Here is a 14,977-nt window from a genome sequence, read left to right as displayed (position 1 = left end):
TTTCAGGTTCTGGCAGACCTGAAAAGCCCCCCTTAAGAATGTTCTCATCCTGCACTGACAGGAGGAAGTAGATAAGAGCATGGCTTAAATATTGTACAATGCTTTACTGAGCTACACATCATCCATTTAAGGTTCTTGCAGCACTAAAAATACTAATTTAATTATGTTCAGAGTCCTTCTGGAACTTAACAATGTCTCCATTTGTAAGTTGTTTGGAGCAGTGGACCACAGAGATCGTGTAAAAATTATCCCTAGCAAAATGTCTCTGGAATCAATGAAATGAAACTCCACTTTCATCATCTGACTTTGCTTTTGGTACTGGACTGGACAATAAGATTACTGTACAATGGTTAATCAGTTAATAAGTTGGAATAGAAGAATAGAAAAAGTAGATCTGGGTCTTCTCACACTTTTCTGCAAGTCAGCAGTATATAAGAGCTCATAGTGGGACCAGTGACCTGTCTCCTCTATTTGGCATCTTAAAAGTAGATCTAACTCTTCCTTTTCTCATCTGCAGTAGTGCCTAAGCAGGGAGGAGATATGGATATCTCTCCTTCTCTGCTTTTACTTTAAACATGTATGAGAAATGAACAGTAAATGTATGCCAAAGATAATTTCACATCAGGTTTTCTGTAAGGTCCCTGGCATCCAAGACCTAGAGTGGCTGTGAAGAATTCAGATACATGAGACAGGTCCATGTCTTACTCACTGCTTGTGGTGAATTCATACACAGGCTGTCACAACAGTCTTATCAGAAACCTTGTGGAAGATCTGTGGGGCAAATGTCAACACCAGTGCCACTGAAGTAAAAGTCGGTGGAGACAAAGGCCAGGGCAAGGCAGGGGATGCATAAGGGCAATCTCTGGGTCAGTCAAGTTCCTATGGGCATGAAGATCCACAACACCAGTCAATAAACTGAGCTTCCATGAAGATCAGCTCTAGACTCAACACTCTCATTCTCTGCCTTCCAGCAGTTAGGCTGATATCCTGTCCTAGTGAAACTGAGGCTGGTGTTAACAGGGTCAGGAAATCCCATGGAGGAAGAAGTAGAGCCAGTAGGGCTACTCCTGGCTGGTTAAGGAGAGGCCATGCCAGTGAGATCTGTTGAGTGCATCACAACCAGTAGCTGACAAAAAGCCAGCTGCCCCAGTGAGGAGGTAGAGTCTATACTGATCGGTAGAAACCTTCACAATGGATTGCTGCACCTTGGGGATACAATGTCATGATACATGTGGAGCTCAGCTCTGCAGCAGGGTTGTGGGATTGCTCTATTTGGAACTAAAGCTGAAGAGGCTATGGGTGAGGATATCTTAGGCAGAGATATTTTAAAGCCAGTTTATCAAATTGTGTAGATCTGCAACTCTGGTTTTTTGGGTTTTGCTAAGAGCAACTCTGATTATTCGAAAGGTTGTATGGTGCTCCTCAGGGAATGGGGAAGCTGTTGGCTAAAGGTGACGCTTGGGGCTAGGCTCTCTTTCAAGACTGGAAAAACAAAAGGCAAAGTTCTGACCAACAGGTTAATGGAACAGTTAGAAAAGCAGTACTTACTTTACTGGCCTTGCTAGATCCCGATCAAAAATTCTGTTTTTGCTTTCTTCATCTCACTCTGTAATTTCATCTGGGATACACACCTTTGTCCCTCCTGAAGTTTAATTGCTGTGTGTGACTGAAGGCACAGGTGGCAGCCACACGGTTTCACTCCAGCTATAGCTGCAGTTCAGGAGAAGAAACATCTTTTCTTCTTCATGCAGGTGCTCAGTATAAAGCAGTGGTGGTGCCACAAAGGGCAAGTCCCACCTGACTAACCTAGTGGTTTTCTGTGATGGAGTGACTACTCCAGTGAGACAGATGTCACCATTTGGACTTCTGCAAGGCCTTTAACATGGTCCCCAATGACATCCTTCTCTCTAAACTGGAGAGATTGATTTGATGGTGGGTGAGGAATTGGTTGGACAGTTACCTCCAGAGGGTAGCGTCAACAGCTTGAAGCCCCTGTAGACACTGATGACAAGTGGTGACCTTTAGGGGTCTATATGGGGACCAGTGCTATTTAATGTCTTCCTCAGTGACAGAGACAGTGGGATCAAGTGCACCATCAGCATATTTGCAGACAACACAAAGCTGAGTGCTGTCGACACGCCTGAAGGATGGGATGCCCTGTGTTGCCATGGAGGGAATGAGGTAGCAGCAGGACATAAGCTTCTGCTTACTCTGGAGGTCATTCTGTAGACCTTGTGTAAGCCTGGACTCTGGGGAATCTCAGCAGCTGTCTGCCCAAGATCTCAGGGGAGCAAGTCTGAGCAGGAAATTAGCCTCTGTGCCCTGTGTGCAGCTAGATCAGAAGCAAATGTGTCCAGCTCTCATAGGGGCAGGCACTCTGAGCCACCGGAGGCTATATAACAATTCCCTAAAAAATTTTGTGGGGTCCAAATCTAAAAAAAGGGGAAAAAAGAGACTGGGAGACAAAAGGTAGGGAGGCAGAGACATTGACAATTCTGGGTTTCATTACCCACTCATGGTCAGCAGATATGGATTCAGAGTCTGAAGGTGCTACTTCAAAATAGTCCACATAGCAGCAACCATCCTTGCCCAAACTGCCCAAACCCAACCAAACAAACCACATAGTCTGAGCTTAAAAAGGTAAAATTTCTCTTTAGTCCAATGACATGCAAACTTGCATTTCTATCTGAGCACATCTGCATCAAAAATAATCTGTTCTTTGAATGGACTTTTCTAATCAAATCATAGTTCAAGGGAAATTTACTACCTGGTCCTTCTGCTGAATTTCTTCAATCTACTATTTTGGTAGTAGAGTTACACTGTCAGCTTGGATACCTTCCTGCTTCCTTTCTAGGCTTTGATCCCTTGGTTTGAATGCCTGCTGACTGGTTCCTTCTGCAGTGACACAAGTATTTCCCTCCAAAAAGGAGACTAGACACAACTGACAGTACAGGATCACCAGGATCTAACCTCAAACAAGAGCACAGATGTTGATTGTGCCGATCACTCAAGACCTTTGACACAGTCCCCACAGACCTTGTGCCCTGGAGTGGCACACCCCAGGGTATACACACACCCTTGGCATGAACTATAAAAGCGTCACCTCCTCAAGTTCCAGCCCAGTCCTGTCTCTGACATTCTGGGTCCTTTAAATTGAAAGATGAGTGAGTGCAGCCTGTGCCCCACAACCACCAAAGTGCTCCATAGAGCCTAGACCAGATCCAAGGCAAATGTTTTCCCCTGTGAGCTTCTCTGCTCCAGAGCCATGAACATCATCCTGAACATCATCCACTTTGTTTCCCCTTCAGGGGCAAGGCTCTGCTTTCTTTCACCCAGCCTGCAAAGGCAACATAAGCAGTGGTGAGTGCCTTTTTCCATTTATCTGCTGGAGCTTTTGGAGCTTCAGGGTGGTAGAGGACACTGTGGTTGACCACCAGCTTAAGAGAAATAGGGTGACAAACAGAAGGGAGAGTCATGAAACAGGTGAGGAGAGTATGGATTTATTGAGAAGGCTCACTAGAAATATCTGAATAGGTCTAGCTTTGGTTGTCTTCTACTTCTCTTTGCAGTCACTGTACATGAGTGAATAACATCCATCCATCTGGCCTGCTTGTCATCTTATTTTAATATAGGCACCATAAAATAGAGGGGAATTTTCCTACATATGGGAGGATCTTGTAGAGGAAAGGGTAGAAACTCCATTGTTAGAGGATTTGAAACTGGAGAGCTGAAACCCTGCCAGTTATACCCTGGGGAACAATCCTGCATAGGCCTTCTGAGGGATGAATTAACCTTTTCTTTCTCGAGGGTGTTTTACCCACCATCACCATAGTCATCCTGGGAGAATAAAGGAACTCTGTTTGTTTCCTCGCCTTGAAGACAGGTTGTGCTGACAGGTGCCATCCTCTAGCCAGGTGTCTTCACACCATTTAACTGGGTTTAAGAAAGCTGTTCTGTGTGCTAAATTGCTCCCTCACTTCCCAAAGCGTGAAAGCCTTTTCTCCCTTTCACGTGTCCACGCTATGCTCCTTCTGGGGAGACAGCTGGTTGGTTTTTTTAATACATTCTGCTCCTTAAATGCTGTCTCTGAGACAAATCAGGTCATGGGGAGCCAGGCCCATGAAAAACACTGAGGTGACTCATCCTGGGAAATCACTGGGAGTTGGATGCCTAAATTTCTTTGTGAGTCTAGGCCCAAGTGGCCTTGAGTAACATCAGTAAGAACATACATTGTGTTCTAGTCAAGAACAGAGCATGGGCTGAGATGCATCTTAACCCCACAAATAGCTCAGGTGCTTGGGTGATTCAGCACTAGTTCACCTAAATAACTGAAAGAAAGGTTTCCACATGTACTTTAGCACAGGTGTCATGAGAAAAGAATGACTTTGGGCCCTTACTCCTTTGCGTTAAGAACACAATTGTTTGTTTTGTTTTGTTTTGTTTTTCCCAATAATAATCAGATACTGTATTTCCCTTGGGTAAAATGGGTAAAGTGTGCTATTGATAAGTTTCAAAGGTCCTATGGATGTCCAGGCTCTGGCCAGTATTGATGCCTTGACTGGTGAAAGGTGTGTAAATCCTAAATCTGGGCTCCCAGCACACCGTTTTCAAAATACTGGGAGATGGCCACATGTATCAAAGGGCTCTGGGATTTGGTGTCATGTTGAAGAGGAGCTCCTAACTAAGGAAAGAAAGAAGCAGGATACCAGGCTGAACATGTAGCATAGCTATAGCATAAAGCAACCTGATGCTAGGATGCAGGTTAAGGAGATTGATACATGCTATATATTGGAGGGCAGAGAAAACACCAGGAAAAGGAGAGCTAGAGAGAGAAGCAGAGGAAGCTGTGTAGCATTCAAACACCTTTCAGTGAAACAGTAAGTTCTTTCTTGGTCTCTTCATCCCAGCATTCAGAACACAAAACAATGTGATTATTTTTTCCAAGGAAAGGCAATGAGGTACACCATGAGAGACAAGTGGACTAACAGCAAGCAAGGACCAAAGCATTCAGTCCTCTCATTTCTTTGCCTATATGTGGCTGCAAACATGTGGAACATCTAGAAAACACCTAGGTTCTCCATGTCTCCTTTCCTGAAACACCAGCACAGGAGACATTTAAAAGGGTCTGGAGGTTATGGTAATACTTCCTTAATTTTTTGCCATAATTTGACACCGCCCCCACTTCCCCCCCAATAAGCTGTGAGGTTAGAGATGGAAGGTGTAAAAGCGATCAGAGATTAGAAATCTTCTTGTCATGCTCCAGGAAATTTCTACATTCCTGGTACCTGAGAACTAACCTCTGCCCTATCTGTGATTTAACATTTTCTTATCTCCTACTCTCTCACGTACATGATAGCAAGGAAATTCTCACTTACAGGAACAGTCTGCATGGCAAGGGATGTCCTAGAAACCTGGAGGTGTGGCAGACAAGCAGATGGGGATGGTGAGAGGATCATCCCTCTAGGACTGGAAAGATGCTGTGGGCTGTGTAGATGGAGACATAAATGTGTGCTTCATAAAGGCAGAGCTTTGCACAGTGGCTTCATTGGGCATGCGAGGATGGTCTAAATGAAAAAAATGGACATGTTTGACTATGTCCTTTTATAGATCCATTTAGCTCTTCATCGACCTGCCTCAGTGATACCATTTTGCCTTTACAGGATCTATGATTTATTTAAAACTAAATGAAACCGAGGACAGTTGCTCTGTGTAAAATGGTAATACATTGCATGTACCCTAACAGTATCATGAATATATCAGTATTAAGCATTAGTATGAGTTTACTCTACAAATAGATGTGAAAATGAAGGGGAGGGAGGTGATGGAATACTAATATCTGAAAGCTATCCCTACCATACCTGGTTCCTGGCTGAGAACTCTAGATTCCATGCAAACACTAGTAATAAGAGTCACTTTATTCTAACCACAATACTACAGACAAGATGTCATGAATGCTTGGGAGATAGATAAGACAGACAGATTTCTTGTTTTCCACTGAGATGGTTTTGAATGCATCCTGGCAGGGCTGACTCACCCTTTTAGCTTTCCAAGGAAGACAAATTGCTTTCCAGGAGCTTCTGCTGTATACAGGTTATTTTTGAGCGCTTCCTTAATTAAGGTTTATCTGCTGTGCACATAATCCACAGATGAAACACCCTTGGGGCTTTTTTTGTGTGTGAACAGAAGTTTCCCCCTGAACAACCTGTTTCTCACCCAACCCATTGTTACACAACATGACACACATACTTTATGGATACCGTGTCCTACCCTAGTAGTAGCTGCAGGGCAGTAGCCTGAAAAAAAGTAATTTCAAATGCCTGGGATGCTTTACTGGGGAAGGACTGAATTGAAACAGGATTCCTGAGGGCCACAATTGGCAAAGACAAACCATTAGTACATTTCTTTCATCCAGGATCTTGAACTCCACCTCTTCCCCAGTCTCATGTTTCTTATCTTTTGTATCTGAAATTATGCTGAAAGCACCGTAGTGGAAATACATTTTGCAGTTGCACAACTTGGGATCTGGCAAGGACTCAGTTGGATGTCATCCCAACTGGGAGAAGAGGACAATGATGTCACTGGAATAGCAAAGGAGCCTTTTAGCTCTGCTAAAAGGTGCAGGTGGGAGGTTTGGTCTGATGTCCCTGGAGAGAAGTGCTCTCCCATCCCCTGCCAGGTCAGGGGCTGACAGGGATACAGGGCCACCCGTGTGCCTCACTGTGCCCTGGGCTCTGGCTAGCAGGGGAAGGAGATAGACTTTTACAGGGCTGCATAGCCTGGGTAACAGAGCATCTCCTCTGGAGTCAGAAAGTCAGGCATGCAGCAGTCCACGACCTGTAATAGCTGTTTGGGTTGGTGTAGGAAGTATGTGGGATGTAAGAGCAACAAGGCCAGGGGCAAGAGAGATCTCCCTTCAGTCCAGAGATTAACAATTCTGCCACATTCACTAAAGGTTTCACAGGAATCAGGTGTGGGGACTGGACTGGACCCTTAAGGCCTCATAGCTGTGTCTAAACTGTCTTTCCAGTCTCGCAGTCTTGCTGCTGTTTGAGACTAGCCTCAGTCCTTGGGGAGAAGGAGTCAAAGCTACAGCATTTAAGTGTCCTACAGTTCTCTGAAGGAGTATCAGTCTATTTTCATGTTGCTGTGGCTACGGTGTAATGCTGGCATATCCAAGATCTCCTTAAACCAGCTAGTTCAGGTATTAGGAGTTAGGTTGCCACAGCAACACAGGATTTACTGCAAGATGCAAAACTTGTCTAAAGAACAGGATGGATGAGCCTGTGTGGAGCTCTGCACTATCTGGCTGGTTTAAGCATGCTTCCAATTTGGTTCCACCTCCTTGTGCTGAAGTAGGCTGAAAAGCTTACCCAGATGCTGAATGACAGTGTTGAGCTAGCTTTGCACAACACACAAATGGTTGCAGTATGCTGGTGCCTGTATTGTCTTTGCATGTAACCATCACCTGCTCTCTGACAAGCTGAGACAAACACGAAAAGCCCACTTTCCATTCTGTGTCATTTAATACACTTGGGGAACTGTAGACATAATGCTCACCCTTGTGATTGGTGCAACAGCCATTTTGTCCCTGAACATGGTCAGGAGCGGAAAAACTCCTTGATCAGAATTCTGTGTATTAATCCATTTACATATTCATTCCTACATAAGCCTACATAAGCATCCTGTGCCCCTCCCATCTCACTTCCTGCTGTGTACAGGCCCATCCACATCCCTGCACAGCTGTGTAGGGAGGCTCTTTTCCTTGATGATTTGGGGATGCTCACTCCTTGGCCACCATACCCACTTAAGGAGTGTTGGGCACCAATGCTAGGGTGAGGAATTTGTGCTCACTGGGGACCCAGGGGGACATAAAGGAGTACCACCTCTGGCATGGCAGTGGACACCAGATTTGTTCCCTGGCTGAGCATCACTCCCATGTGTGCTTGGCCCTGTCTTGTGCTGTGGAAATGATCACTTCCAGTCTGTTTCCCAGGAATTGCTGCTGCTGTGGCCACTCTTCTTTCCCCCTCTCTACAGTCATGATGTTTTCAGTGGCACACTTGCACATTGCAGTGGCTTCTTCTCCCTTCTTCCTGCCACTCTTTTCCTGAATGTGTTTATAGGTTGTTCCCTCTCTCTTCTGGTCTGGAGCCTTTCCCCAGATGGCACATCCCAGTTGCAATGGCCAAAGGAGTAATTCCCACTTCCCACACAGGAGTAAATGCTTCTGTCTTTCCCAGTTAGCTTATTTTCTTTGTTTTGTGACCTGAGCCAGTGATGGAAACCAGGTGCAGACAGCAAAGAGGCCAGTGGCTGTGCTTCCAAGTAGGTCTTTTGAATGCTTCCCAATGGGACTATTAATAGAACAGTGTCCTTTCATCAATATGCTGCTGAGCTGTTACTTGCCCAAGGCCTGCTAAATTATTGGGGGGAAGCATGGTCTGTCCTGTAGATTCAGTGAAGGTTTATAAGCTGAGCATTATCTCTCTGCAGCAGACCAGCGTGAGGCACAGGCTCTGTTTTGGTCCCATTTAAGACTTTAATGCACAATTTAAGTCTAAAAAACACAGGGAGTGCCTGTTCTTTGTTGTAAGGCTGAATTCCCCCCAATAGTTGCAGAAATAATAATAGTCAGCTGAAATTGGAAAGAGTGATAATAATCTGCCCATTAATCCTTCAGTGAAACCTCGAGTGGAGAGCAAAGGCAGAGCGCTTGGAGCACTTGCAGGCAGGGCGTTTGTGAGGAGTACATCCTGTGAATATCCCTGTGTGTCTGACAGCATGGAGCTGCAGCGGGGCGAGCAGCAATCCCATTCTCTGCTGGCAATCCCAGCCAAAAAGCTATAACAGACAAAGCACTTGGTGTCATTAGAGTCACACACCTGCAAAACAAGGTGTCATTAAAAAGAAACATCAACTTGAAAGCAGAGGTGGATTTGGAAGGACTGTGAAAATCTGCCTCAGGAGAGTTTTTTGAAAATGAGTAGGGGAAAAAAATTGGTATATTTCAAAATGAATGGGAAAATAAATCATGGGAATAGAGACAAGCCAGCTGGTGAAAGCCTTTCCACACAGCCAAGATGGTCTCAGCACTGCTGACAGAGATGATGAGGTGCTTTAAATTTCTATTACAAACCTCTGGGTGGAAGTTTGGCTGGAGACCTATGTTGGTCCAGCCTGAGGATGAAATTAGGGCCACCTGGCTCCAAACCCATACCAAATGGAAAGGCTGTTTTGAAACTTTTCACTGGTTAGAAGGAGAGGAAAGTGTGATATTCTCAATAAAATTAGAGCATCTGCTACACCTGTAGAAATCTTAACTTATCTCCCTCTTTTCTCCTCTGCCCTCCTCCCTTGTTCTTCTTCAAAGGTTGAAAAAAATGAGGACGGAGACCAAAAGATCGAGCAAGATGGCATCAAACCAGAAGATAAAGCTCATAAGGCAGCCACCAAAATCCAGGCCAGCTTCCGCGGACACATAACGAGGAAAAAGCTCAAGGGAGAGAAGAAGGGAGATGCCCCAGCATCTGAGACTGATGTCGCCGACAAGAAGGAGGAAGGCCCTGCCGGCGGAGCGGCCGAGAACAAAGAAAGCGAGGCTCCTGCTGCCACAGAGGCAGGCGCCGCTGACAGTGCCCAGAAGGAGGAGGGCAGCAAAGACAGCAGCGCGCCAGCGGAGGAGAAAAAAGGAGACGGAGCCGCCGACACGGGCTCAGAGCAGCCAGCCCCACAGGCTGCCACTCCCGCTGCCTCCTCAGAGGAAAAAACCGCTGCTGCCGCTGCCCCCGAAAGGGAAAGTGCCACTAAAGCTTCCACTGATAACTCGCCGTCCTTGAAGGCTGACGAAGCCCAAGACAAAGAGGAGCCTAAACAAGCCGACGTGCCTGCTGCTGACACCACTGCCACCACCACCCCTGCCGCAGAGGATGCTACTGCCAAGGCAACAGCGCAACCCCAAATGGAGACAGTGGAGAGCAGCCAAACCGAAGAGAAGACAGGTGAGTGGTGCCTCGCTAGGGAATGGGCCTTTCCAGAAGTGGATACCTCCCTCAATCTCCCGGGAGCAAGAGCTGGTGTGGGGACTAGATTAAGAGTTAACGAGGGAATCCCCTTGCTAGTGTTTTGGGGTGAGGGAGATGAATTTCTTGCTTAACACCCTCTTTCTTGCTTCCAGTCAGCTTTTGGAAATACTGCAGCTCCTGCTGAGGTTCCTGTTCCTCTAGATGGAAGTGCCATCAGCCCTTTTTCCCATGGTGGCAGGAGAGTGTCTGCCAGCTGGGAGGCATGGAGGGAGAACTCCCCTAGCTCTGCATATGCTAAGAATAGTGATGAACCTTTTCAGTCACACTAGCACAGACAGCTCCAGTGGGGCAACTTGGCCAGGTCATTGGAATCTTCCAACTTTAGCTGAAAATCTCACAAAAGCTCTCTCATACTGCAGGAGCCCTTGCTGGTGGGATGGTCATGGAGTCAAAAGGGTCTTTCTTCCATCTGCTTCCATCTGTATGGATGAGATTCTTAGTGCAACCACATCAGCAGTGCTCATAGTTTCATTCACACTCGTAGGGTTTCTACTGCATTCCACTTGGAGTGCCCCATGCCATGCAAGCTTGCATCAAGCTTTTAGACGTGTCAGCTAATTCAGACAGGGGTAGCAAGAGAATCAGATAGGGAAAGGAAAGATTAAGGGCCCGACAGCTCAGTAAGTGAGGGGAGAAGAGAGGAAGAAGTCCCCTAGGAGATGAAGTCCTCTAGAGAGGCGAAGTCACTCTAGGAGATGTTTGCAATTCCTGAATGTTGACCAAGTGCAAGTCTGCTTAACCAGTTCCCCTAGGAAGGGTTGAAGAGTTTTGAGAGGCAAAAGTGGACATTTTTTGACAAACCTATAACACTTACAAGCCATAAAGAAGAATTTATTATAAATTGTGATCCTGAGCTGAGTAGAAAATGAATCAAAGATCTGAGGATATTCTTCTCTCTTGTTCTTGATCTTTCTTATTTTATCAAAGAAATAGAACATAAACAAAAAAAGAAAAGATAACATTGGAGGTAGGCTCTGCATGAAACTCAGTTCAGAGGCAGTACCAAGCAAAACTGGCCTCCACATTCATTAACTATTCTGGTGTAGAGGGCTGCCTGCATTCATTAGCTTGTTGGGGAAAAATGTTGCATAGCACCTTGATGGTCATAAACAGCCTGATGTAAATTCTAGAGAGCCTCAGCACCCAGTCTTGTACTTACAGGTGTTTCTCCATAATTTCATTTGGACCACTACTCTTCCACAAATTGCACCTCCCACTCTCCAATTAGGCTTCCAAGCTTTGTAGCTAACCTGGGGCTTCAGACAAGTCTATTCCTACTCAGCAAACGTGGACAGATAGGGAAGAACAGATATACAAAAAGACAAATACTGGGAAAGGAACTAATTTGTGATTTGAGAGATAAGCAAGGGGAGCAGCCTTCAAGACCATGAGTCTGAATTGATTGTACATAACTACAAAGGGTTGCTGGTTTTACTTCTCCTTATTTAGAAGTTTCTAGAAATTAGCCTTGAAATTGAATTGTCTAGGTTTGCTTCTTCTTGTCCAAGTCTCCAGTCCTTTGTTCTTACTTTATATGATGAGTTAGGTGGCAACAGAAATGTATTTAGTGATTAGTGAAAAGTAAGTTGCTATGTTGCATGCTGTACTTGTGTTGGTTTTATACTTGGGCAAAGGTATAAACATCAATGGCAAGAATAGGGCAGTGTGAATCAGTGTTTTGGGGCCCTCTGTACACAGGATAATGAATGCTAATTCCCTGTTATTTAATACCTGGGATGCCTTTTTCCTAAGCTATAATGATTCTGCTTTGAATTGACATTCCATTTTTATTTAGATTAATCTGCTCTAATGGAGGGAGGTAGGACATTTATAGTAGCAAGCTATTTGATTTTAATTTTCATTTATTTTGACTTTTTTAAAAAATAGTGGAACTCATGGAAAAATAGTTTATTTCCACATAATATTCTGAATCATTTTCAGATATCCTCCCCATGCTCTTGTTGGTCCTAACATTGTTTAAACTGGCCAACCATTCATGGACACATCATTTGAAGTGGCCATTTAAAATGCACAATTTAATATGCATTTGCACGTGATACTATCACTTATGTAAACATCTAGCCAACAGAGGAAGCTAGAAAATCTACAATCAAATATATATTTAAAAATGAGTTTTCAGTGATTGAGTGTTCAAGACCATTATGTGCATCCATTTATACTTATTCAGTATGCATGCAGTAACACTCAAGCTTAGCAATGTTTGCAGAAAGCAAACATGGAAGGTGTGTGGCCAGAGTCAAGCTGATAGCCTCTTTAAAATGTTAATGAATATAGATTTTTCTTGAATTCCTATTCCAGTATTATATCAGCCTTCCAGTCACAAACCTGAACAGCTGGCTAAGTGACCCCAGAGTCATCCAAGAAAGAAATGCAAAAAAGATTAAATAGGTCTCCTTGTACATCTCTCTGAGGATTCCAGGCTGTGCTCTGCAACACAGAATATTCCTCTGAAGAGCATCATCACAGGACAAAATTCTCCACAGAGAGGAAATTTTTCCTGACAGAAAGCCTGTGTTTTCTTTTTACCATCTTCCTCCTATTAGTCTCTCATATCTTTAAAGCTCTCTGTCTCTCTTGTTACTTACTCTTTCCATAGACTTAAACACATTTGCCAGGTCTCAACCTTTCTCCCAGCCTTTCCCTGGCCAACACAGCACTGGTGGTTGCTGGTGTGACTGTGATGGTCATTCATGAAAGAGGGGACATCTGCCACTTTGGTGATCCTCCAGCCCAGGGACAGATCCTCTTTCAGCTTCATCTGTCCCCTTGGCCTTCAAAGGTCACCTCTTATCATTTCTGCGATCGAAGACTGGCACAGAAGTGTGCAGTGTCAGGCTGCCAAACATAAATCGAATTGGCTCCTGGCCAGTGTCACCAGTTGGCTGGTTGCCATGGCATGCTTGGCTGCTACTACCCTGAGGCATGCCGACCGTGCTGCCTTGGGGTGGTGATGCTCATCTGCCTTGAATTTTACTACAATGGCTGTATCATGCTATCTGTTGATACCTTCCCTGGTGCAAGCAAAGCAAAAGGCAAGGGCATTTAATTCATACCCAGGAGGGATTTTTGCCTTTATCTAAGGGCAGGGCAGAAACAGATAGGGTGTGGGGAAAGCAATACCTAACCTGATAAAGAGCACTGCACAATTTTTAATGCTTAATATTTCTGGAGTGGGGAGTTTTTGTACCAGTCAGTAATTCCCCTTACAGTCCTCACCTTTCTCCTTGTTATTCAGTTCTACATGCTCTATCTGTCTTTTGGTAATGGCCTAGAAAACAACTTCAAACAACTGTCCTGTATCCAATGGTGGTTGTTCTGGGACTCCAGGCATTCCCAGTCATACAGTAGGGCAGTTCCTACTGCCTACATCCTCAGTGTATGTAAAAGTAAGAATGAGATGGATTCCAACGTGGGTAAGGCATGAAATTAGTCAGTGGGCTTTTTTCAGTGGCATTGAAGGATTGATGTAAGAAGGATGATCTCTCAAACCTCTTCATGATTTTTGGTGGATGGCAGGAATGCCAACAAGTTGTCTTGACATCTGAGCATCCTTGTCAAGAGTTAGATTTATAGGTTTTCTTCTTATGATCCAGCTTTTAGCTCTTTCGTGTTGGTATGATGCTTAAATAGGCTCCCTCAGATGCCAGCCTACTCAACAGGACCGAATCCAAAAGTGATGGGGGGATCTTATACATTGCATATGGATGAGGAAGTGAGACTCGTTCTAGTCGTGGTTGCATTGGCTTAAATCCAGAGTGTCTCCATGAAGGTTACTGGAAAGAGTCTGGTAGTGCAGCTGTGAAATGAGATCAGCATCCAGCACAGCAGACCACGGAAGAAGAGGAGCTATGATGTCCTCCCAGGGAGGAGAGGAGGTGAATGTAACACAGTGTTAGATTTGATTTGTACTTTTCACAAGTTTTCAAGTCTCACCTCCAAATTGGGTTGGCTCTCACATCAAAGCACTCCCAGATTGTCAGGTAAGACTACAAAGCCCAGAAACGTGAAAGAGTAAATTGTGCCTCAGGAAACAAACGAATTTTCTTTTGTTGGGAAGTGAAGAATGCTTTTCCTGCTTCATGAAATAGCTTTACAATGGAGCAGCTTCACAGCTGAAATGAAAAAACAGCCAGGTGACAAGCGCTTTGCATGTAAGTGGGCTAGCAGTTCCCTCAGGGCCCTGTATCCTGCAAGGAAGGAGCACTGGGAGGCACCATCTTCCCTTCACTTCCTCAGAGAGAGCAAGTCCCTGTGGATCCTTTTTCATGGTTCACAGTTGAATCAGTTCTTTGTTTTCAGTTCAATCCCCATATTGATGGAAGGACAATACTTGCTGCACTTTGGGAGCACTGGCTGTATAAAGATTTGGAAAGGGAGTCTGTCTGTTGTCTTGTAGCAGCCAGAATGTGCAACCTGCACTATGAGAGAGGACTGCAGCTGTGTGGCTTGGAATCTCAGCTTTGGCTCACAAGTAGCTGGCATGAGGCAGAACAACCTCCCAGCCATTCCTGTTCAGGGGAGCTTATCTCTGCTGCTACACCTGGTAGCCAAGGAAAGCAACGCAAATACAACAGTCTTTCCATGACTGCCCCAAAGGGAGCAACTCTAAGCAACCATGGCAGTGTTTTTTTTTTTTTTTTTTTTTTTTTTTTTTTTTTTTTTTTTTGTGTAGTGCTACTCCAGCAACAAAGTAAAGACTATATAAATGCAGTTTAGATTACCTGACACATGCTGAAGTATGAAGTCTGTGTCTAGTTCCCAGTTGCTCTGAAATTTTATTCTTTGCATTGTGTCTACATGGGTATAAACATTGCCTCTTTCATAGCTGGGTTTGCAGTGGTGCAAACATCCATGTGAGGGGCAGGTTGGAATGT

The 14,977-nt window shown here is 44.7% G+C and overlaps 1 protein-coding gene across 1 annotated transcript in view; it reads left to right on the top strand.

The window, feature by feature from the left end:
• Positions 1-14,977, top strand: part of GAP43 (growth associated protein 43) — a 52,186-nt gene that overhangs the window by 20,387 nt on the left and 16,822 nt on the right. The window contains exon 2 of the mRNA XM_058045311.1: positions 9,371-9,998. Within this exon, the coding sequence (XP_057901294.1) occupies positions 9,371-9,998 (628 nt within the window). The remainder of the gene's footprint in view (positions 1-9,370; positions 9,999-14,977) is intronic.

This window comes from Melospiza georgiana, chromosome 2, assembly GCF_028018845.1.
Source record: "Melospiza georgiana isolate bMelGeo1 chromosome 2, bMelGeo1.pri, whole genome shotgun sequence".
Lineage (NCBI taxonomy): Eukaryota > Metazoa > Chordata > Aves > Passeriformes > Passerellidae > Melospiza > Melospiza georgiana.
Note: the sequence above shows the minus strand (reverse complement) of the source record. Positions and strands in the feature narration are given on the sequence as shown.